Source organism: Thunnus thynnus, chromosome 14 (assembly GCF_963924715.1).
Source record: "Thunnus thynnus chromosome 14, fThuThy2.1, whole genome shotgun sequence".
Classification (NCBI taxonomy): domain Eukaryota; kingdom Metazoa; phylum Chordata; class Actinopteri; order Scombriformes; family Scombridae; genus Thunnus; species Thunnus thynnus.
In genome coordinates, this window is record NC_089530.1 from 1,291,810 (window position 1) to 1,318,823 (window position 27,014).

The window sequence follows — 27,014 nt, forward strand, 5'->3', positions numbered from 1 at the left end:
TACATTGTAAACCAAAAACCCATTAAATGATATAGTCCATCATATGATTTCTTACATTCCACACCAAGCTGTGGAGTCAATATTTTGTTATATAAAACATATTTAAGAATGTTATTGGAGAGATGGCAAATGTGTTTGAGAATAACTGTCAAAAAAACCACTAAGACACAGTATTACAATATTATTTAATTCACGTAGTTATCTTTGAACACAATTAAAAAAATGCTTATGTATATTTCCATGTATTGAAACAAACTGGGTTGCACAGTTTGTACAAAACACATTTTAGCACACTTTACTGTACAGACTTTACTGTACAGCACAGATAGTACAGAGTGCTCTGATACAGTCTGTTAAATGACTGAGTATTAAGAGCTGGTACAAGGATTTATATTTAACTACAAGTGAAACAATATTAACAAGTAATATAACTTTGCAACAAAAACAACATGACAGTCAAAAACATGCATAAATATTGGGATTTCACATTGTAGAGTATTTCTCACTGCAATATCCAAAATATTCAAAAATGTATTTTTAAAAGGTTAATTTCTGTCACTCATTCATACTGCACATACTTAATTTCCCACAAGCTCTGATCATTTTGTTGAGTCTACCCTTAAATTATATTTTTAATTGTTTGTGTGTTACTAAGCTGACATGTGGGACATGTATATGTACAACTTAAGCACTGCTAGCATTCAAACAATGGATACAGGTACATGGTAGCTTGCAGCAAGCAGTGCACATTATATTACAAACACTACTACAATTAACATGACATTTTTTATTAAAGTGCCTTGATAGGCACCCTCCCTCCACCCCCAATAATACTAACCCATTGTGATAAGTGCCCGGAGATTAAAACTTGTCAAGCTATGCAACTGTTCTGTTCTGACACTGCCTCAGCACATCCTGGCTACTGTAACTATCTTTCTGACGTGCCCAGTGTGTACTGCAGGTGTCCACTGATTAAATGATGCAGAGCTCTGCTGCGTGCCAGATATGCATTGCACTTAATCACTGAGATCTGGAAACATGGTGACATCACTAAAATAAGAATGACGGGTCAAGAAAACATGAGCAGTCAGACAATCAGACAGGTGGGAAACAAATGTCTATCTAAACCACTTGGTGGTCAGACTGCAAGTGAGTAGAGCTGAAAAAATTCATTGATTAGTAAATTGACAGAAAAAGTATTGGTAACTCAACTTTCGATAATCAACCAAACATTCCTTTGTTCGGGCATCTAAATTGTGTTTATTGGTCACTTTTCTTTGTCTTATGTGATAGTAAACTGAATGTCTTTAAGTTTTGGATGGTTGGTCAGATAAAATAAGACATCTGATATCATCAACTTGGACTTTAGGAGATGGTGATGGGTATTTCTCACTAGTTTCTGACATTGTATAAACCAAACAATGAGTATTCATTTAGAAAATAATCAGCAGATATTAATAGAAAATGAAAGTAATCATTCAAGCCTTAGTTGCATCCCTAAAAGAGAGTACACCTAAAATTTTGCTAATAATGCCTCATTCCTAGGTCTGTCAGCTGCGACTTTGCCTTCATTTTCTCTTTTAAATGAGTTGGACTAAGCTGGATGTTTATAAGTCTGATCATCTGACTGCTCATGTTTCTTGACCCATTGGACTTCTTTTCAGTGATGTTTCCATGTTCCTAGATCTAAACAATTACCTGGGTGAATACAGTGTTATGATTACTGAAAGCAAGGACATCTCCATAGTCCTAACTTTTCTTTAATGGCTTAGACTGACTAAAACATGAAATCGATAAGAAGTTGCACATTTCAGAACCACATAATGTACTGTTTATTCAGCAATGTTTTGAACCTGAGTATGATCCAAGTGAAACGTCCAGCTTTACCCGACCAGAGTAAGTGTTTGGTTAATGTGTACAATCTGGATCTGTAGTCCCAGCGAGAACCTGAATGTTCATTAAGGTACAGAGGAAGAGCTGTCGAACTCCAGTGACGTGTGTTCCAGGCCGCCGTAGCCGTTCATCTTCTTTAGCTTCAGCTGGTCGACGTGGATCAGGCCCTGGGTCTCTAGAATGGCCTCCTTCTTAGAGAACATCCGGCTGATCTCCATGAAGGTCTTGTTTTTGGTCTCAGGGATGACAATGTAGACATAGACGGCCACAGACAGACAAATGCTGCCAAACACTAAGTAGCAGTACGACCCGGCTGACATCTATGTTTGGATGTGACAGATTGAGAGAAGGTGATAGAAAATTGAGTTTGAGACCGAGAGTCTGAGAATTGATTAACAGCATGTTTGTTTTCTAGAACTCAGTGCATGAGAGAAGCGATCTATGAAGCATTTAATCCAAAGAGGAAAGAGTTTAACTCTGTTCAAACTCAAAACAGACCAAAGCTGAAGAAAAAGGATGAGAATTTATGCTGTCATAGGTTAATATGGAGCAGACTTGATGCAAGGAGAGGTTAGACTGTTTACACTGAGAATCCGGTGCTGTTTGGTATCAGCCTATAGTCATTACAACATTATAATGTAAGTGAGGCAAATGAATAAACATCACTGGAGCAGTGTTTTCACTGCCTCATCCTTCATGATTCATCTCCACCAAACAGGAGTCTGAGGCAGTTCCTGTTGGGGACCAGATGATCATGTGGGATGCCCTCTCTGTTCCTCATGAGCTTGACAATTGCAGGTAATTTAAATAGCCAGCTCAGATTGGCCAGTTACTACACTATTTCTATGGCTTACTGTTACATGCTCAACACAAACATGCCTGCATGCTTCAGGCTTGTGACACATAAGAGACTTGGTATATGTTTGTGTCATTACATTGCCTTGCAGCACACCTTCTCCTCCAGTTATGTGACTGCAAAATCAACAGATTCCAGATTTAAAGGGTTTTGGAAAGGACAAACAAATGGTGTTGTTCTGACCACAGTAGCTGATTAGAAAACACTTCTATGTGTTGTTCTAGAGCGCATGGACAAATGACATATTTTGTCATGGTGAGGATTTGCTGGAAGTACCTGTCTAATGTTGCTGTGGTGATATCAATGGGTGAAGTCTAAAACTTAGAAGGAAAGGTTCACAATTTTTCAAGTGTGTCTTAAAACAACAGTCAGGTATGTACTTGATTTGAATCATTTGGATGCTAAAGCTTCATATTAGCTTCAGATGAACTTTTAAATACATTTTTGCACAGAAGGAGGACTGTAGATATTGTCCCCCATCACTTACATTGTAAGCGCATTATGAATGAATCTTCTAATGGTCAGTAAGAAGAGGAGGAATGATTATGTCAAGAAAATCTATTTCAATGTTCATTTTGGCTCATGACTGTTGTTTTAAGACATACTTGAAAAGATGTGAACCCTACCTTTAACCCCTTGCATCAAGTATAAATGAAGCTTAAAGCTCATGCAGGGCAGCACAGCAAAGGCTTTCACCTGTAAGAAGGGGAAGACGAAGCCCACTGTGAAGTTGGACAGCCAGTTGAGTGATCCTCCTACGATATAGGCTGCTGGGCGGTGGGACTGTTTAAACAGCTCTGCTGTGATCAGGAAGGGAACCCCCGCTGGAACAGGAACAAAGCAGAAATAAATGAACACAAATCACACACTTGTTTAATGCTGTTGTGGTGAACTCTGAACTCATTTAAAGGGTTACCCCAGCCATTTAGTATTATTCTTTCATAAAGGAAGGTGACTCACAAAAGATAGATTTTAAAAAGACTGAATGGGCGCCATTTTTAGTCTGGTATCCAGCTCTTATAATACATCCATGGGACGGGTGCCTGCTGTCCTCCGCAGGGCGGGATTCTTACATCGATTTAATGTACCTCATTTTTTTTCATGCTAATCTATGATTGGCCAAAACACGTAAAATGACGCGCCAAGGGAGAACATCCTCCCTAACCAATCAACAACCAGAATGCAACATTCACATTGCGTTGGTCCAATGATAGTTTCTAGATGTCATCTTCAATTCTCTCCACTGTAAGGCAGAGTAACAGCAGTAGATAACGAGCAGTAGATAGCTCCTTGCATTAGCCAACGCAACAGTTGGCTTGTTGTAGCAGCCTGAAGGACTCTTTATACATCCAAGGAAGGACTGTTAAGGACTGATGTTGCTAACAGGAGAATGGATTTGGACTGTGTGGCGCAGCAGCGGCAGGATGCTACTCACTCATTCATTTAGAATTCAACAACCACTCAATTTTTAATTGAATGATTAGTGATTGAATGTGCAGGAGGTCTGGGTGCTTGCTTGTGACAATTTCTTCAGTTTGTTTTTAAGCTGAGTCGTATATTAAGTAATAAGTTTAAAGTTACTAGAAGAGCAAGTGTAACTAGTGGTGTAATGCATCATAGTTGATCCGTGATTCGTACGGATCGCCCCCCACGGTTCGGAATGCATCTGAACTGCGGATCAATTGCAAAATTTAATGTCTCACTTAAGGCAAAGTAAACAAACTGCTGTAAGTATAAGTCATGGACAGAAAGCATGTTGCTAACAGGGATTTTGAAGAGCAACGATCAAACCAGCATCTAACGGGTCCAAAGTGACATTTGCAGGTACGTTTACCTGCTGTTTAATGTGCTGCAGCTGAGCAGCTAATTAGCAACGTAGCTGCTAGTGGTGAATGCTAGTTTTTTGGCTCGTTCAACAAGCTGCAGGACAAGACTGTATTCATGTTTGTAAGTTATCATCAAGTTTTGATGATGTGGACACAGGCTGTTTCATTCACTACTGTGTTTAAAAGAGGAAGGTATCATGCTTCATATTGCAATTTAATTTAACAATAATTGAGCATTGAATATTTTATATATTTTAAGATTTTATTTGAACATTGGACATCTTAAATGTTTTCATTTAAGACCATGGGCAAAAGTTCGATCCGAATCGTGAGTTTTGTGATCCGTTGCACCCCTAGTGTTAGCATATCAGCTTTGTAGACTATATTTTGTGTCGTGCACATTGATAAGAGTGTGTAAGTCATGTATTTGATACATGCATTAATACTTTCTGATGTGAACCTACACTTTTAGATCTGTGAATGTTTTTAGTGTTCAGTCTTTCTAATATTCAGCACTGATCTGTTCCTGTATCAGATTATAAGCTTTGTGGTACTTTATATATTTCTGTATACTAAGAAAGTACATAGGAAACACGTGTAAATCATGTGATATGTTGTCTGTTTTTGATTCTATAATTCTATAAATTTGAATTTCACTTTGTTGGTAAAATGACACATTCTGAACCACTCCACGGCTAAAATGAGCATTTCTTTGTTTAGAAACAGTATGTTTATGCTGAATGTCTTTAAATAAGCAGCCTTTTCACCACTCAAGTGTTTTCGTTTTTGAAAGCAAATTGATTTATTGGCCAATAAAATTGGGGGACAATGATATAGTTTGATGCGGTTTGTTGTAAGATTCCATGTTGGTTTTCCTCTTGTCCCCCCTTTTTTGAGTCACCAGCCACCACTGGTCCCTAGTCTGGTCAAGCTCCAAAAACACTGAATCCAAAAGAAGAAAAAAACAAAGTTCTGATACAAAAATCTGTTTAGAAGCAAAAATCACAATTTGATGGAGCTGTTAACAACTCAGACATCTGACTACCCCGACTACACACTGCTTTTTGTAAGAGGTCAAAAGCCAAAAAGGTTGGAAACCACTGGTTTCATCTTTAACAATGTGTTGTATTTTAAAAGCTTGTTATATTATCCATTGTGTCAAATCTTCATCTGAACAGTAACTAAAGCTGTCAAATAAATGTAGTGGAGTAGAAAGTACAATATTTCCCTCTGAAATGTAGTGGAGTAGAAAGTACAATATTTCCCTCTGAAATGTAGTGGAGTGGAAGTATGAAGTAGTATCACATGGAAATACTCAAGTAAAGTACAACTACCGCAAAATTGTACTTAAGTACAGTGCTTGAGTAAATGTACTGGTCTTTGGGCCACATGGAAGTAGAAGGGGGTTTTCATTCTTTAGAGTTATAGAAGTACATTTGTTTCCACCTTGTCTTTAATAGAAAGGGAGTGCCGATTTGTCTCCAAACAGGATACTGTATGTCAAACCCAGGACTTCAGTCAGGAGTTCAGAATGCGTATGAAAAATAGGTGCTCTACTTTTAATAAGCCTATTACACAATTCAAAAAAGGCAACATTAGCTGCTTGTATTTGAGGCATACCATTCTACTGATGACAGGGTGAGTGTGGAATATATTATTAATGTCCATGATTTGATTATTCATGTTCATTCATCATCTTTCACACCAATAAGGCCTATGAAAGGCTAATTAGGGATAAACAGAATCAGCCAATCATGTGAGGGCCAGGCCAGCATGTGGATGGGAGAGTCATATATCAAACATGCATATTACTAACATTATATTATTATATTCTATCATTAAAACAACATTATTTGTCTCTCTTACAGGAATCATAGAGCCAGACTACATGGGTTTCTCAGCATGCATAATTGCATACAGAAAAATAAATAGCCATATTTATCACTCAGTGTAAGATGCTTTGGGAAAGAGTTAGATAAAATGTAGGTACAAAATCACTTACATTTACACATTTACATTATGTTATTCTTGCGGCCATTAATACTTGTAAATATTATTAATTCACATATCTGACAATTTATATGTAAAAATAAAATTAAATAGCTTGAGCTGCCCCTGAAATTACAGTAAATTTGGAATCTATCTTTAAATTAGAGATCCCTTTAAGAATTTCTTAGGTATGATGGCCAGGGGGCGCCATTTCATAACACAAAGCACTCTGAGCTACTGCTGACTCAGTAAATACTGCATTCTATCAGGGGGAGAGTGGAGAAGTCCAACATAAGGTGCAGAATATAGTAAAGTGAAAAAAAGATCTAAAAATCCCTTTACAGTTTAGTTATCAGATCAAATTGAAATCCACTCCATGTAAAAGGGTAGCTCCACTCAAATGATCAAAATAACACACTCCCCTCCAATGTTTTCTCTCCACGCAGGTAGTATTTGTTTATTTGTCCAGGTTTTCAGATATCTGTCTCTGAAATTTCTGCCTCCACTCTAATACAATGGAGGCAGGGATTTAGTTTTGTTGTGCTCAAAACATTGAAACATGACATTTCAAAAAGTAAACAGTAACATGTCCCTGTTACTCTGGATAATCCACAGAACACACTGAGCTGTAATGATTAGTTGATTGACAGAAAATTAAACGGCAACTATTTGGATGGTTGATTCATCTTTTTAGTCATTTTTTTACGCAAAATGCCAGAAAGTCACTGGTTTCAGCGTCTCAAATGTGAATATTAAAGTCTTTTATAATAGCAAATGAAATATCTATAGACTATTGGTCAAACAAAACAAGAATTTGAAAATAATAACATGAGCTTTGGGAAATTGTGATGTTTTATTAGTTTTGGACATTTTATGAACCATATGATAAATTGATTGAATGAGGAAAATATTAAACAAATTAAGTGATGATGAAAATGATCAGTATTTGCAGCCAGATGACGTGTTTTGTGTCACCCAGTGGACTTTTGCAATAGCGGGGAGCTCTCGGTGCAGGCAACATGGAGGGAAGTTAAACACTGTTCAATTGCATATACTACCCACATTGTAATGATACAATGCTGGTTGAAAATCGGCAAAGTTTCCCTTTAAGTAGAAAGCAGTTGACAATGCATTCTGTTTGTAAGGTCCTCACAATATGTTAAACCTGTTTTTCCCAGAGAATAAAGCAGCATGCACACTTGCACTTCTTTCCACTCTTTTTCTGACTTATCTGGAATCAGTAGAAATGCTTTTCCCATTCATACCTCTGACACCATGTAATATGATGAGTAACCAGAATAAAATGATACCCTCAAGCAGTTAATGCCATGCATGAGGTGAACATGGCAACAGGTACACTGTCTATGATGTCCTGTTTACAGTATTGAAAGATATCAGTTTCCAATGACGACTTCTTAGATGGTCCTGTGTACCGTCATCATTGTGCGACACTGTGTGGTTGGTTGCTGCTTGATCGTTGCCACATATTTTGCTCTTTTTAGTTTTTAACTACTCTTCTACAATGTGTTTTCTATTTTTTTTTTTTTTTTTACTTTTAATTGATTTCTAACAGACTGACCAGAGTGCCACCCTTTGATACATGTAAAGAGCATGTTACACTTGAATCATCTCAAGACTTTAAAGTACGCCACAGACTCAGACTGTTGCATTTAAACATCAGAGGCCTGCTCCCAAAAATGGACTATATCCACATTTTGATAAATGAAACTTTCCCAAATCTTCTTGTTCTGTCTGAAACATGACTTTCCCCTAAGATCTCAAATAATGACATTACTATAGATGGATACAATGTTTTTAGGTGTGGTCTAAGAAGTAAGGGAGGCGGAGTTGTGATCTATGTAAAAGACTACCTCACCGTTCACAAATCTCCTTGGACCATTGTTTGGTATCTATCACCCCCCTTCAGCACATTTTGATGCTTTGGAGGACATTGCAAAGCTCTGGTCACTGTATGCCTCTGAATTAATAATAATGGGGGATCTTAACCTGGACTGACTCTCTGACAACTCTAACAAATTAAAAGAACAGTGCCTGGAACTTAATTGTTTTCAGCTCAAAAACAAACCCACCAGACCAAATGTCAAAAATCCTCTTAACTCCACATTGATTGATATGATACTTGCTAAAAGACCACACAAATACCCTGCATCTGAAGTTTTTGCCCTTGACGTTAGTGATCACTGCCCCATTGCCTGTGTCAGAGACACCAAAATCCCTAAATCTCAATCTCAAATTACCACCACAAGAAATTATTAGAATTTTAATCTTCAGGATGTTGTAACTGTGTTGTCCATCTTGTCCATCTCTGACACTGATAATACTTTCTCTATTACTGATCCTGCCATGGCACTGAAAACTTTTCACAATCTTTTAATGTTATTGCTGACAGACATGCCCCTTATATAAAAAACATATAATTAAAAACAGATACAGTCCTTGGTTGTCCCCACAACTCTCCAACACCATCCACAACAGAGACAAAGCCTTGACCAAGGCTAAATTTTGGAACTCTATAGTATCTCTTAAGAATTCATCAGAGTCATGTCTCCCACCACAAATCAAATCTGGTCATATTTCCAATAGATGATTCATAGTTGAAGCTTTTAATCACCATTTCTTCTCCTCTTTTATTTAATAATATGTCTGCAGATTCAACTGTAGACAATTACCATATCTGTCCAACAGAGAGTCCCCAAAGCCTCAGCTTCTTCTGACTGCAAATTTTCTTTTAGTTTGGAAGCAGTGTAGATGTTCACAAAGCTCGGCTTAGGTTAAAAGCATGCAAAGACAGTGGCACAGATAATCTTGACCCATATCTTCTTCATCTAAGTGCCCCTTAATCTGTCCACATTTAGCACATATTTTTAACCAAACCTTTTTAACAGGCATGTTTCCAGCTTTGTGGAAAAGTGCCTTAGTAGTACCCTTACACAAACGTGGTGATGTCTCTGAACTACTCTCCAATATCTAAACTTTCTGTCTTAGAAAAAATCCTAGAATCATTGTTTAATTTACAACTATGAGCCTTTATTGATTCACTAAACTTACTACAGCCACAACAGTCTGGTTTTCGCCTGGGTCACAGCACAATTACAGCTGCAGTTTTTAGTCACTGACAACATCCTCTCCTTCCTGAATAAAAAAAAACAATTTTGTGCAGTTCTCTTCATTGACCTCTCAAAAGCATTTGATATTGTTGATCATAAAATCCTACCTCATAAACTACAGTCAATAGATTTAGATGAAGCCATGCTTAATTGGTCCCACTCTCACATTGCAGAGAGAGCTCAGACTGTTGTTGCTGATGGTACTCAGTCAAGCCTTCTTACCATCAGAAATGGGGTGCCACAGGGATCTATCCTTGGTCCACTGCCGTTTACATTATATATAAATAACAGATATGCAGAAAAGACCAAGTACATGGTATTCTCCACCTCCATCAGTGACTCTGCCGTATCCTGTCGATAAAACTTTAAATGGCACCCATACTACTCTTGCTGAGTCATGCAAATACTTTTGACTCAGAGAATATAAAATCAAACTAGGCTTCTTGTACAGAATTAAAGGTTGTCTCTCCTCTTCCAGCTGTAAGACTATTGTCAACATTCATGTCTGTCCTTCACTATAGAAATATTCTGTATTGTCATGTTGCCCCATCAACACTTCAGCAGTTAAACCCTGTGTATCATAGTGCTTTACACTTTATTACAAATGACAAATTTTTAACTCATCATAGTTGAATGTTTCTTGTTCTCAAGTCTCTCTTGGAAAAGAGAGATTAATCTCAATGAGATTGCCTGATTAAATAAAGATAAATAAGAAAAATAAAATAAACAAAGAATATCAGTAGTGCATAACAATACAGGAGGTTCCACTATCAAATGTGTTTCTGCTACACAGCATTAGACATTAGACAATGAAGTTGTTGCTGGAGTTTTGACCTCTTTAGACTTCTTTCCTTTCTCTGTGCACCTTGGAAGTAGGTGAAGTTGTGCCAGAAACCCCTACTCTGCATCTGCTACACAGCATTAATAAGGTTTATATCCTCACAAGGGCTGAGTGAGTGTAACTTGTCCTTTAACATGCTAAAGATCAACTTGCCTGGACCGATGCAAAAGCCAGCGATGATGCCGACCACACAGCAGACACTGATGTAGCGCATAAATGATAAGTGAGCCTGCAGGGAGAAGAAACAGCATGAGTCAGTATGATAACATTTAGTTATTATCTCTGATGAGAAAGTTGACTTCATTCTTTTCCAACAGCCTAAATCACTGGCCCACAGGGCAAAGCAGGAATACAGTGACTTCTGCCAACTGAGACAGAAACAGGCACAGCTGTTCATCCCACTCTCATTCCCCTGTTTAACATCTGGGGTGTGCTCCATTTGTCTTTCCCTCTGCTTGTTTCTTCCCCTCCCTCACGTCCACTTGTCTCCTATCAGGAAGTGACGAAAGGAAGGGAGGAAAGTGACAAAAAAAGGGATGGAAGTGAAGACAACTGGTCACAGTTACATAAAATTTTACTTCAAAAAGATGGATCATAAAGGTGTGTGTTGCCAAGTGCATATAAAAACTATGTGCCTGTGTCAGGATTGTATTTTTCCCATCATAGTCAACTTGTAGTTACTAGGACCAATATTTCACCTTAGAGAACAACCCAATTGCCAGAACAAAACGTTGGAATGTTTCTGCAAACCACAGAAACGTTGAATATATATGTTTCAACATGTGTAATATGTGTCATATCAACATTTCTACCAAACGTAGCATATTAACATTTCTATTCATTGAACAATGATGTTTTATGGTGTGACAATGCTATGGTTAAAGTCTGGTTAGGTTTAGGCACTAAGACCACTTGGTTAGGGTTAGGGAAAGATCATGATTTGGGTTAAAATAAAATAAAAAATAAAATAAAAACGACTGCAAATGTCCCGACGTCTCGCTAAAAACACCCACCTGCTTTTGTCAGTTGAAACGGGAAGTGGGCATTGGTTTCGAGGTGGTCTTGAACCGTACTCTCTGCTTATTTCCAACTTTCTGCCAAGAAACTTACTAACCATCCACCTACCCCTCCTCCTCCTAACAGGAAAGTCAGCTAGCAGTTATCGTATTAGTTAACAGATCATGAATGACAATGTAGTAAAACACAGCTTTTATAATATAAAATATGTCTTCATAGGAGAAGTTAGATTTTCTGACAAATACTGTACATTAATAAACACTGTCCTTATATCAGCTCACAGCTATGTTATTATAACCCATTTATTAAATGTTTGTATTCTGCTTATAAATACTAATAGGGAAGAATTAAAGTTACATCGGTGGAAATTGAAAATTTACAAATTTAACCATCACAAAGAGCTGTATGCACATTGTCTCAGATACATTATTTTGTCATGATGTCACTAGAAGGAGGCTTTAAACACTGTTGATGTTCAAGGGCACACTAGTAGTTGCTGAGATAGAATGTTTCCTTTTTCATTTGCTTCTTACCCACATCTCCTCTGCTTTCCACTGGAAATGGTTTGTGTTTTGAAACTGTGTTTAAGGAACTCACAATAGTCATGTTTCCATCACTTCAGATGTAATTACATTGACTAAAATTCATTTCCTGGAGGCTTACCCTAATCCTAACCCTAAACTAACTCCCTAACAGTTACCTTACCTTTCCTTAAACCAAGTCTTCACTCTAAAATTAATGATTCAGTTATGTTACTTTATTTTGTCCCCAAAAGGGAGGCAAGTGCCCACATGACTGTGTAAACAGATTTATAACTCCACAACATGAGGAATACCTGGTATAAACACACACACACACACCTGTAAAATGAGGGATAATGTGATTCCACCGCTGCAGATTCCCATCATAGCGAAACCCCCGATCATGAGAGGCCTCCTGCCCAGTTTCTCTATGGTGAAACACTGCAGGACACAGTCACAGCTCATATAAGGATACACACTTCAGATACAGGAACATATCCCTCAGTGCCTGAGGTTAATATAAAGAAAGAAACCACTCCAATAAAAATGGGGAACACCATTTACAGTACAATCACACCTCTCTAATCTGTAATCTTACCCCAATAAGTCCAGCGATGATTTCTATTATTCCTGTGCCTGCTGTGGTATACTGGATCTCTGGTGCAGGGATTCCTGCATTCTCAAATATGTCATTGGTGTAGAACCAGATCTGTGTTGGAAAAACAAGCATTTAAAGATCAGTGAGCTGAAATCCATCTCCACAGTCTGACATGTTATGATTATAATGTTGAAGAGCAGTAGCTCTCTCTGTAGCTACTGTACCTTTCTCTAAAACAACAGTTTGATTCAGTCTGATAAAATATTAATAAACCTAATGAATTATTTCTCATGTTTAGTTTAAATAGTTTGTACTAACACTATTAATAAAACTATTTTTAAAAAAGAAATCTTGATTACAAAGCTTTATCATTTTCATCTTAATTATACTGCTTTCTACAAATGCTGGGCACCCCAAACATCCAAAAATCCAAGCGACATGCATTGCTGTCTGCCACACAGTATCTTTTTTTAAATCTTTTTTGATACATGTAGGACATTTAATGTCAAATTGTGTCTTTATGAGAAGGAAGTTCACCACGTCTGATGTAAACAAAGACACACAATGGAATAGGTAAGGAGAGCACTGCAAAATGAAATATGTGAGATGAAGGCCAAATCTGAAATTGTGAAGAAAGTATTGTTGAAATATTGGCAAAATAGATCTTGAAAATATTTTTTCAAGAAACTAAGGGCAAGACAAAGCTCTGCCAGCAGTAAAAGTTGAACACCTATTTATTTTATCCTATCCTAGTTTTTATCCTGAAAGTTTTGCATTCCTTCTCTAAACAATAAAACATAGGACAATTCTTTAAAAACCCCAGATTATGTCCAACAATTTTTTAAATTCTTTAAAAGATTCTTACTTTCTGCAATATCTGCACACCTGACCCATAAATAGAATGGGATTAAAAGTCAAGATATCTCAACCTCTGCGGTTTTGATTTTGACCGTTCTTTTAAAATCTGTGTCTTGTGAATATGAAATCACTGGACCTAACAGAAAATGTTGAAGCAACTCCGGGCTGGAAAAAAATGAAACATGGAGCATGGTGGTAGAACAACAACTCTAGTGACAAACGCAAGCTTATAAATCCTTAAAGGATAATTCCGGTGATTTTCTATATTTTTATATTTTTCTTATTGTCAACAAATCTTGTGCAGAGCCAAATCAACAATGAACTGATCTACTAACAAGTATTCTGTCTGCATCCAAAGCCTGATATATCTTATTCCTCTGTGCTGTAGACAAAAAGCCATTGTTTTCAAAAAATATTAATCAGACATCGATGACCAACAGTGTTGCACTAGGTGACATGTTCCCTCATTCTGAATAAAATGGTTAGTTGTCTTTTCTGTATATGCAGTGTGTAGTTTTATTGGTTTTTATTATATATTGCATGGATGACTGGATTTATACTTTATAGTATGGTTTTATGGACTTATTTATTGTTGGATGGTTTGATGGATTTGTCATTTACCATTGCATGTTTGTTATGTTTGGACTGAGGATCAAGGTGATCAAAGCCAGCTGTGACTAAGTGGACCACATTGTCCACACAGCTCAGGATTGGCTGAAACATGACACGTGTGTTTTTGAGTAGACTATGCGTCTGAGACAGGTGCAGGAGAAACCAGGAAGTGGAGAGAACACAGTCACTGGTGGCCAACAAAGTGGGGAACACAAGACATTGAACTGAGTTTGGACCGCAGAGTCCAAGAAGAACCCTGATGATGAAAGACGTTAGTGCTGTTGTTGACCTCCTTCTGAGGAGGTGAAGCAAGACACACAAAGGACCAGATGGATGGTCGTTGACAAGCCTGCCGTGACGCAGAGGCAGAAAGACTTGATTTAACACCTGCTACAAGCAAAGAAAAGGGAAGCAGCCAAGTAACCCAACCTTGTGTGTGAGGATATTTGTGTACCCATGACTGAGGATGCTTCTCTTCTCCCCTTCCTGAACAATTTTATTGCCTGTTGAGGTATTGGACTCTGCTTTCGCCATTTTAAAGGACAGTTTTTAACTGTGTTTTTATTCATAGCCTCCTACGACAACCTCCATACTGGGTACATTTTAATCATTTTACAGACGTTTTAAATAGAATTCTAACTCCTTTCTAGTTTATCACATTTTATTCCTTTTACGTGGCTGTCTTGTATTTTTATTTTAGCCTGGGATTATTTTTACTGTCATGTGATATTTTATTAGTCTTAATAAATTAAAGTTCTCCTGCAACTGTTCAACATTTCTTAAGTGGAAGTATTTTGCTGGTATACTAAAAGAACCTCACACTGTTGTGTGACACTTTCAGTATTTGCAGTGTTTCTCTGTAAGTGCATGTGTTTAACAAACTGGTGGAGATATTTTCTTCCTGTGTTTTGTCTACATGCATGTGTTTTCTGAAGTTGCAGTGCGTTGAGCTCTCAGGGCCACCGTAGAAAACAGTTGCATGCTGCTACTGGTAACCAGGTTGATGACAACGCTGAGACTGAGCCACTGATCTGTCCTTGCTTGTCTATTATCATTTCCAATTAGCTAAAATAACACACTATCAACATTAGTAGTAGTTTATACCTGTAGTGTACTGGTGGTGTCTTATGGAATTGGGACACACTGCATGTTCTATCGCTACAATTATACCCCTGGAAGCCTGAAAACCAAAGCTAGCTAGTTGCATGGTATCTTTGAACGGTTTTGAGGATGGGTGAGAAGCAAATGTAAAACATTACTCCCTATAATGTGACATATGCCTAGAGAAGAAAAACAATTGCGTAAAAGTCTAAATGAGAGAAACATTTAGGACTTGAGGGCTGCACAGGTGGTGCAGCATTGCCACAGAGAGACAGCAGTCATTTGCTCACATTCAATTTAATTCAATTTGATGCTTTAGGGGAAGCAGGACAGGACAGGAGGTGTATTAACTGGAGACAGCAGACGGTGATGGTTAGAGGACCAGGTAGATGAGTACACCAACACATGGTTGGCATAAACTGTTACACACACACAAAGTCCTGTAGTGTTCCAGGAACTGTGCCAAGGCTTGCCAACTGTCACATGCACTTACTGTAGGCCTAAAGATCATCTCAAGCATCTGCCACATCGCAGTCACCATTACTATTATCATCACATCAATGGAGTCGAGAATATTGTTAACATAATCTCAAGTATTGTTTGTCATTGTTAGAACTGGCACCATCATCATCCTCACCAAAATCATCAACCTCAGGAATTATTGTGATCATGCTTGTCAGCATCTTAAGTATGCACACCACCTCAATCACTGCCATCATCATCATCATCATCATCATCATCATCATCATCATCATCATCATGGCCATCATTACTAATTATTATCATCATCATCGTCACTGTTGTTGCCATTGTGAGGTATAATAATCAACTTTATTGCCATCACTATCTCTGTTATTACTATCATCTTCATGTTCACAAAAATTAAAAAGCATCTCAATCATTGTCACCAAAATGACTTTCATCATCAGCATCATCATCACTATCCTAATTATCATTGTTGATCATCATCATTGTTGCCATCAGTCACAATAATCATCTTTATTATTATCACCATCCCACTGTCATTTTTATCATCATGGTCACCAAAATCACCTTCATCCCCAGAACTGTCATCATCATCATTGTCACCACCACTGACAAATATCATCATTCTCATTCTCAGTATTGCTGTTTTCATTACCACCATCATCATCACCATCAACAACGGTAACAATATAATCATCATCTTCATCATCATCATCACACTATTCTAATTATTCTCATCATTGATCATCATTATCACCATCACCCTCTTTGTTGTCACATCATCATCTTCATCACCATTATGGATTACCTTATCATTATTAATACTAACATATTACCATGCTCATCCTCATAAGAGCTGCTTTTTATCATTTACCATCAGCATCATCATCACCACCCCCATCACCACCAATATCACCATAATCACCATAATCACTACTGTAAGTATTGTAAGTATTATTATCATCACTGTTTTTGTCATTGTCAAGCATACTAATCATCTTGGTCATAATTATTACCATCTATCATCATATTTTATCCCTTTCATCATTATCATCATCATCACTGATGATACTCACTGATGAATATTGACTTTAATTAATTTCATTAAACTGTATACTATATATACTCTATATTATCATTCTCATTACAGTATTGCTGTTTCATTATCAAAAAATATCATCACCACTGCTAATATCACCATAATTGTTCTCATTCCCAGTGCTGTTTTCAGTATGTGCATGTTTCAGCACTGCTCCACTTTGTTTAGGCAGAGCTAATTAGCAGCTAAAAATACAGCCTGGAGAAGGGCGTGCTAATGAGTTCAGGTCCAGCGCTTACAGTGTGCACTTTCTGGCCCAGGCACCCTGGTAATCATTTGAATAATTAATGAATCTCTGGGGCATAATTCAGAGAGGGAATTTGGCTAATCATATCGGTGGAAAAATGATGACACTAGCTTTTGGCTTTATGCACAAGACCACACGAGGCTTATAAAACAATGAGGGATCATTTAGGCCTGTTTTCATCTCAGTGTCTTTGTCTAATAAGCTAGATCAATCAGATGAAAGAGCTGTAGAAAAAGGCGGAGTGGATGAGGTGGACAAAGGGGGTGAAAAGGCAAAAGGAGAATGATGTGAGATTAAATGTTGCTGAAAGAGATAAAGTGCCAATGAAAAGAGCCAGAACTAACTGAAACATCTGATGCTGTTTCATCAGGAGTTTTTGCCAGTTTGTGCTGCTCATCACTGTAGCCTTAAGACTCCATTTACCAGACACCATTTGGCAGCCAACACCTGATGGTAAGCATGCACAAACAGGGGATGGAAACAGAATACGTTTGTTTATACTGTTATAAAGCAAACACCTGCCAAACCTCCGAATGCCCTCTAGACAATAACAGTTTATACAATTGGTGTATTTTGGACCCCTTTTAGAGAAATGCTAGTATGGTGAAATGTTACATTGGTAGAGGTGTGGACTCAAGTCACATATCTTAGACTCACCTCAGACTCAAGTCATGAATCTGATGACTTAGACTTGGTTTGACAAAATCAACAAAAGACTTGCAACTCGATACCAGTGACTGGTGACTTCAGTTCAACTTTTAGCTTTTTGACTTGCAATGATTTGATACCCTCTTCCAAGCACAAAGACTGGAAATTGCATTTAAAAAGTGTATTATGTGTAAGTCTATAAGTGTGTTTCTTCATTTTTATGACAACTAATATTTTGTGATTCAATTCATCAGGCATCAGCAGCATTTGTGTTGTGCTGAGGGAAAGGTGGGGAAAAGAAGAAGAAAAAGAAGAATCTTTATTTGGATAGCACTTTTCAAAACCAGGGTGACAAAGTGCTTCACAAAGTGCAAATGTAAGCATACAATGACAAAAGCATAGATACAGTGCTGCTTGAAAGTTTGTGAATTTTAGAATTCTGCATAAATATGACCTAAAACATGATCAGATATTATATATAAGTCCTAAAACTAGATATAGTGAACCCAATTAAACAAATGAGACAAAAAAAATCTTTTTTTTTTCATTTTTTTCATTCATTTATTGAGGGAAATTATATATTACATATTTGTGGGAGGCAAAAGTATGTGAACCCTTGCTTTCAGTTACTGGTGTGACCCCTTTTGCGGCAATAACATCAACCACACATTTCCAGTAACTGTTTATCAGCCCTGCATTTCAGCTTGGAATTTTAGCCCATTCCTCCTTACAGAACAATCTCAACTCAGGGATGATGTGGGCTTCTTTGCATGAACTACATGCTTCAGGTCCTTCCACAGCATTTCTTTAGGATTAAGGTCAGGACTTTGACTCGGCCATTCCAAAACATTATCTTTCCTCTGCTCTAACCATTCTTTGTTAGAATGACTTGTGTGTTTAGTGTTGTTGTCTTACTGCATGACACACTTTCTGTTGAGCTTCAGTTCACAGACAGATACCTTGACATTTTCCTGTAAAATGTGCTGGTACAACTCAGAACTCATAGCTCCATCAATGATTGCAAGCTGTCCTGGTTCAGAGGCATCAAAGCTGCCCAAACCATGATACTACCACCACATTAACATGGACTCTAGCCACTTTCAGAGAGACCTTTAGTTTCCTAGACATTACCCTAGGGTCCGTTGTGGCCTGACTATTACACACCTGCTCTTGGTATAATTTTTGTTGTTCAACCACTCCTGGGGAGGGTAACAATGGTTTCGGATTTCTTCAGTTTTTACATGATCTGCCTGACAGTCGACTGGTGGAGTCCAACTCTTTAGAAATGGTTTTATAACCCTTTCCAGCTTGGTGAGCATCAACAACTCTTCTTCTAAGGTCCTCAGAAATCTCCTTTGTTTGAGCCATGACACACTTCCACAAACCTGTGTTGTTTTCTCTTCTTTAAATAACGCAGGGCCTCCCAGACTCACACTTGACTGTCATCCCATTGTTTGAAACACCCAACTCTAATTTCCCCTTCAAATGAATTGATAATCGTAGGGGTTCACATACTGTTGCCACGCACAAAGTGTAAGGTTTTTGTCTCATTTGTTTAACTGATGTCTCCTTATCTAGTTATCTTATCTGGAGGACTTGAATAGAAATCTGATCATGTTTTAGGTCATATTTATGCAGAAATACAGAAAATTCTGAAGGGTTCACAAACTTTCAAGCAGCACTGCATTTCACACAAAGGCAAGCAAAAAAGAAACAAGTCTGGACAAAGAAGCATTATCAAAATGCCTTTAAGAAAAGGCATGTCTTAAAATTAGATTTAAGACAGTATGCTGACCTGACCCCTAGGGGGAGACTGTTCCATAGCCCTTGTTCTGATGACCTGAGAAGCCTAGTGGATCTATATGGTGTCAAAGTTCAACCTTGGGTCAAAAATTACCTCAAGGTTTCTGAAGTTGAGTTGGTGGGCAAGGGAACTAAGTGCTGAAGTGAGATTTCAAGGATCTGATTGAGGGCAATGATAAGAACTTTTTGTTCAGTTTTGTTGTGATTTAGCTGCAGGAAACTATGAAACATCCAGTCACTGAACTCACTAATACAATTACAAAATACAAAATACAAAAACACAGCCAAACTTGTGTATAATGTGCCCTTAAAGGAGAATTTAGAGGGACTAAGACTAGCCCCAGAATAGACCCTTGTGGAACTCCACAGGTTAGAGGAGCACAGTCTGATATTTTATCAATGATGGATAGAAAGAACTTATGATTTGATAAATAGGAATGGAACCCTTTCAGGTGCTGTACTAGTTATCCCAACCCACCTTTCTCAGACAATTGTCACAAGGCGCTGTTGGGCCAAGCGCCCCCTCTAGTGTTGTTTGTGAATGGTATACAATAGCCAATGTCTGACTTTGGCAACTTCCACTTGTAGCATTAAAAAATACACATCACAGAAAATAAAGCATGGCCACTCCATTTTGTTCTTGGTATACATCACTCAGTTTTCAAAGTGTCCTCACAGCATCAATGCCAGACAGCTGCATGCCGATGTTGATGACCACCACGCTGAGCACCTGCCAGCGGACTGTGTTATCGAGCAACAGTTTCCATACTGACAGCGTCTCCATGGATGATAGGGAACGTTGTTCCTCCTGCATCTCCTCAATCTCAGCCTGGATGTTACACTTGGTCCTGTACCACTTAAGAGCTGAGAGACAGGGGAAAGGAAGCAGCATGGTTACAACGCATGATGGAACGATACCACACCTAGACTTGTGTCTAGGTGTGATAAGATTATGATTATATTGCCTATATAATCATAATTAGAGAATGAATCTCAAAATTTCAGTGACTGTCTTGGCTTTCCTCAAGCGTCATTCTCAGGACAAAATTTCTACTTGGCATTTGTACACTAGAAATATCAAAATTTAATGGACAGTATTTGTAATACTCTGATCTGCATCTCTTTGTTGATGTGTAACAGAGCCAACACACTGACCTGTGATGGTGGCGTGAACATTGTGCTTCTCAATCAGCAGGTACCTGGGGCTCTCTGGGAACCATGGCAACAGCATCAACTGGATGAAGGTGGGTACCACCACCACAGAAAGAAACAGGGGCCAGTGCTCCTCCTGTAACCATTTCAACATGGGTAGGTGCACACAATTTGACTCTCATCGAGTCATAACAGGGCAACACTGATTGTCAATTATGTTATGACAACAATATAGGCATTTCCTTAAAAATCATAAAAAAGCCAGTCAGTAATATGAAAGGTCACATAAGGATATGATGGATATCATATTTCTTTTGGTTGACAGAGTGCTTTGTTGTTTGCGAAATTAATTGATTTCACTCATAAATGATTGTCCACTTCTGCTCTTTTCTCCTCTTTTGGCATACCCCAAAGTTTCATTTTTGGCCATATTATATTGCACTATATGTGCGTCCACTGGGGTTTTTCCATGAACACACAACTCAATATCCCTTATCATTGCTACACTGATGACACACTGCTGTATTTCACATTAACACTGAGTGAAGCGCATCATCTGCAGTCTCTTTTAAATTGTCATGTGGATGTTGAATGCTGGATGACCAAAGATTTTCTACAGCTTAGTGAGAGTACAAAAGAGGTCTTCATCATTGGTCCAGCAAATTTCACTAGTGGTGTTGCCAGTTTCCCTGGGATCTGGGTGTCATCTTTGACTCTGCCTGTAAAATTTGACAAGCAAACTTTATTGTTGGTATAGATTTTTTCAACATTTATTTTTCTTCTGCAAAATTGACCTTGTTTTTTCTTTTAAATCTGTCCAGGTATTGACACACATACTTACATACACATACCCTAACTACATATAAAACCTAATAAAAACTAAACTAATCTAAAATGTTTAGGAAACAGTTGGTCTCTAACGTGAGAAATCTGCTGGGGTGATAAACCGGAAGTATGTTTGAAACACAATATAATCTGGGGTAAGATAAAAAAGTAATTTGATATAATTGAATTTAATGTTCCAAATTGAGAAACGGACAGCAGCATTTCTAATTAGCTGAAGCCATCGAATGGCTGAATGGGAGACCAGTAAAAAGAGCATTAAAGTCATCTAGTCTGCTGATGGCAGAGACATAGATAAGTGTTTCCAATTCTAACTGGGATAGAAAGTAACAAATCTTTCCAAATATTATAGATAATGAAAGGAGATGGTGATGCTGTTGCATTAAAAGAAAATTTAGGTCAGTATGAATAATGATTCCTAGGTTTTTGTCTTGTTTTGTAGTCCTAAGAGATTTGGATACCAAAATAGTACAGACCCTCTACCTTTGAGGCATTGTACCCAGCACTTATAATTTTTTTCAAGTCTTTTCTCTGACTGCAGGACGTTTCATGAAGGATGTTTCCACAAATTGATGTATTTGAAGCTGTTGAACAATGAATCTAAAGTGCTTAAGTTATCAGGAGACAGTGAAATATAGCTGTGTATCATCTGTGTAGCTTTGAGAATCGACTTTGTGTGATTAAACAGAAGAGGTCCAAGAATTGACCCTTGAGGGATGCCAAACAGCATGTTTCCAAATTGAAAAAATTACAATTTCAAGTTTATTAATGATTTCTGAAATTGAAGAACTCATTACAAGCTTCTGCTCCTATAGCCATGACAATATGGTTACCTGAATTTTGCTGCATGTTTTATTGAGCAAAACTGAATCCTCTCCACACATAGGTGTTGTTGTAACGCAATGCTTGTGTACCTTTCCTAGAAGCTCATGTAGGCCGAGGATTTGGGCGGCGAAGACTCCAGTGCCAATAAAGATACTTGGTACAAGACCCAGGAAGCCTCGGAGGTTCTTAGGTGCTATCTCACCCAGGTACATTGGTACTACACTTAGAGAGATGCCTGCAGTAAAAAACAGAGACGAATATCTATGTCACAATGCTCTGATTTACTTCGATAAAATGGATCATGACCTCATAATGATTCAATTATTCTGTGAACATCTAATTAAGGAGCCGATGGAGAGACTTACACCAGATGGCCAAAGGTATGTGGACGCTTGAATAAAGTATATGGTCTTCTGAACATGATACCCATACATGATTCTTGAACATATGCCTGGATTAAAAGGGTCCGCTAAAAAACTGAACCTTTGTAGAAGGGTGTTGGATTCAGGAGTTCCTAAAAGTGTTCCTTTTATTGTCTGGAAATATCCTCAGTCCAGGTTAGCAGTTCTCCCTGCTGGGAAAACAGCCTGGGGTAAGCCCTGCATCCCCCTCCTGAGTTGTCTGATGCTAACTCTTTGAAGCCAACCAAATCTCCTTCTCACTGGCCTCCCCAAAGCCACACCTGAGCTTTTGCTTCTATGACCACAGAGGTTGCAGTAATTTAGGCCTCCTGATAAATGTATGCTGCTTCAAAATTCCCCTGGACCAACCAAGCCCAAAGTACTACACCTTTAGCTTTACGGCCTCCTTCACAGCTGGTGTCAAGCAACAGGTTCTTTAGTTGCTGCCAAGAAAGGCATAATGACCTTCTGGCCACAACTCAGAACAACTCCACATTTGAGGAACTAAACATGGCCCGCTCAGAATCCACATATGTTGACAGGGGTGTCCACATTAATTTGGCCCTATAGTGTACATACCCTATGCATAGCCTAACATCAAACAGGTGCACATCAGTGTGGTTTAGATGTAGAGGGTGTGTGTACATGTGTGTGTACCTGAGTGAATTCCTGTGATGAAGCGTCCAAAGATGACCATCTCAGGTGAACCACAAATCCTGCTGAAGCCCATGAGTGAGCCAGCAATAAACACCAGCACTGTTGTGTTTACCACTGTGCCTTTCCTGAAAATACACACACAAAAAAGCAGTAGGCAGACATTACGAATATACATAAAAACATATGACCCAGAGGTTTATGAAACAGCAAGGATAGTGGCAGTATATTGGTCTGGAGGCCAACAGCAGTAACCCACATAATATACACACAGTCATAATGATAGACATGTATGCCTGTATAAGTCCTGATTAGCCATAAAACGCTAACACAGCTCACAAGGGTGGTCATAAGCTGTGTTTGGCCATAAAACACTGCTGTGTGAAGAAACTGATCAGCCTGTAAATGGGATTATAAATCGCCTGCTTTTCATTTGCATTTAAATGTCCACTGATGTTCTATGAAATAGTGGAGATGAATGATGCTTTCAGCTGATTTGCACTGATTACAAAAGAACTTTCCTCTGCACTTTCAGGATTAACACACTTGTGAAGGGCAGATGGGACGAGGCGATGCTGGTGCACTTTGAAGGACAACAGGGCACCAGGGAGGGAGAGGTTATCAGTAGCTCTGAATACAGCGGACAGAGGCATGATTGATAGAAGGGCCTGATCTAGTGCTTTTTGTGCCAATGTAAGAGAGAGAGAGAGTGTGTGTGTGTGTGTCTTTGAGTGTGTTTCTGAGTACAGATGTCTTATTCCCTCATTTTGTTTTATCCCATATATTTTCACTCTTGTATGTACAACACTACATATACTGGGCCATGTGTGTTTTCGAAATTCTAATATAAGTATTAGATAATATGCTGTTTGGTGACTGTGTGTTATCAGTGTGTTTTCCTGCTTGGTTGGTGGCAGCACCAGATGCTGCAGAGGGTCTCTCAGGCTTGCATTGCCAATTGGCCGCTATCCACCCCCATGGTTGGACAGTCTAGGGGGGTTACTGGGTAAGGTGTCAGGACAGAGCAGAGCCAATGTCCAACCATGGGGGTGGATAGCGGCCAACTGAGGACAAATATTTCATGTTTGAGGTCAAACTACATCTGGCTTTGTAGTTCGCAAAGCAGTCGAGGAGGTTTCAGGTGGTATGATAGCTATCATACAGCATCTGTAAAATTTAGGGGTGCATGAATCCCACTTTCTCTCCAGGGACCAATTCTAATACTCAACCCTTAATGGAGCAAGAACATAGAAATAGTCAAGATTAAGACATTGTTGTTTTCAAACTCATTAGAGTTTAAATAACCCATTTCACTTTTTTCCCCAAATACTTATTTCTCACTTTACAGTTTGAATCTCCCTGAATGCAACAACCATTGAAAATTCAAAAAAAAATCTCTTCTCTTAAACCTTTGTGTGAACAATCATTTACAAAGTAGAACTGACAATGCCAAGAGTCACTTTGCATTTACATGTTTCTTACAGAGGTGTGCTAAGTGATAATTCTGTCCAATTTGACAGGTTGCTGCTCTCTTGCCCAGGTCATTCTTGAAAAATAGGTTTTAATCTCAATGAGACTTTTTTACTTGTTAAATAAGGATAAGAAGAAGATGTTTATACATTTTTTATTCCTCAGCTGGTCAGTGCCCTCCAAAATGACCCATATGAAAACAATTCATGAGAGCTTTTTCTGATCTGCTTCCTCTATGGTTAATTCTCTGAACAATCTCTGAGAACAATGCTAGAAATAAAAGAAATCTATTTGAGCCAGTGTGCTTTTGTGCACCTTTGCATTTCTTTGTATGTTGTACATGCAGAGAAGTCTTACCTGCCAAAGCGAGTGACCAGCATACCCACAATGATGGAGCCCAGCAGACCTCCAATAGCGAAGACAGACACAGTGAGAGAGTACATGAGGGTCAGGGTCTCCCCACTGAGTCCTGTTCCATTACGACTCACAACCGTCTTATTGTAGAAGTCTTTTATATACTGAGACAGGGAGGAGAGAGAAGAATTGGTTGGAAGGAGCTAAAAAGAGGAGAAGAAAAGGATAGTAGAAACAGGATATAAAGAAGGTCTTCCCTTCATCAAAAGTTTTGGAGAGATTGTGTTTTTTATGGACCACTGTGGGACTGGACAAAAATCTCAACATTTCATCAGCCAAAGTATGAAAAAATCCCTAAATGTGTGTTCAGATATAAGGCAAAGCAAGGCCACAACAATGCATACAGATTTGATGGAAAGGTATGAATGAAGGGGAATGAAAAGGTGCAGTTTGCTGTAGATGGCATAAAGTGAGAGGACGACTATGAAGGTAAATATGTTGCAAAATGCAAGAGCTTGTAGACTTAATGTGAGAACTTGTAGAATAAAAATCTGAACTCGTATATTAAATTTTCACTTGTATAAAATATAACCTCGAAATCGTCACTGCAACCTCACAAATGTGCTCTCTTTCATCACAAATTGATGAATCTGCACGCCTTGACTCCTTGCAACAAATGTTTGCATTTTTTCTACTAGAAGTGTTTTGTTTTTATCTGTGACCTCAAATTCAGCTCACGTGTATGAATATTTTATACAAGTGAAAATTTAAACATACAAGTTCAGATTTTTGTTCTACAAGTTTTCACATCTAGTCTACAATCTTTTTGAGAACAAGCATTTTGCAACATATTTACTATCATAGATTACTTTTAGCTCGCGATCAAAAGGAGTTTTTGAGAAGGTCTGGAATAGAGCCCAGCCAGAACAATCCGACACGCAGCAGAGGACAGTTGCCTCTGCGGAGTCCATTAATTCCTGTTTATGGACACCTCAAGGGGCATCATCCTGCTTATACCATGGTCACTTGCCAAAGAAAAAAAAATCCTGGTAACACCTGAGGGTATGATCAATACATGGAACAATCATTACCATGCCATATTTCTAGTCTGCTCAGGTTCTTTGGTACTTTGGTTCAGCTATGATCCAGGAAGCTAACATTATGCTAGCAATCAAAGTCAATAACATTACGTACAGTTGACAAACAGTAAATATAATTTTACAGTATGTTTAACAACAAGACGTGCTCGCTATGCCGGTGTTAACTCCTTGTGTTGTTTCTCCCTTCTTCTTTTCAATTTCTTTCTTCAGCTGCATCCTCGTCATCAGTTGTCATAGTCTCCAAATAGGTTAAAAGACATGTTGAAGTCACTCATTGTTATAATAAGCTCATTAACATGTAAAAAATTGTAAATGGAAGTGTTGCGTCCCTGTTGCTGTCGTTACCCATTTTAGCCAGCGCATTAATTTGAAAGGTGAACAGACAATTTCACTGGAACAACATAGTAGGATTCCCTCAGCTAATGTCTGATCTTCTGTTACTAATTGGATTGTTAGGCCAGTGGAAAAACACTTGAAATAACTATATAAAATAATAATTAACAACAATTATAATGATAATTCCATTTTATTTTTTGACTGCATAATGTCCTGCTAAGTACATATGTTGTTTAGAACGCATCGTCCTCAGTCTCAAGTCCGAACCGAATGAATGACAATACATCCTTCTAAAAACCAACATATCACATAATTCATATAACCATTTCCTGATTTGCCCCCGCTATGATTAAATT

General features: G+C 38.2%; 1 protein-coding gene across 1 annotated transcript; it reads right to left on the minus strand.

Moving 5' to 3' along the window:
• Positions 1–168: 168 nt before the first annotated feature.
• On the minus strand, positions 169–26,321 carry slc2a15a (solute carrier family 2 member 15a). Its single transcript, XM_067611049.1, is given in 12 exon segments — positions 169–2,213; positions 3,446–3,573; positions 10,687–10,762; positions 12,411–12,512; positions 12,670–12,780; positions 20,200–20,387; positions 20,679–20,811; positions 22,433–22,578; positions 23,402–23,526; positions 25,226–25,386; positions 25,389–25,425; positions 26,314–26,321. Coding segments are annotated over 12 exon segments (1,470 nt in total). The 3' UTR covers positions 169–1,958.
• Positions 26,322–27,014: the final 693 nt, after the last annotated feature.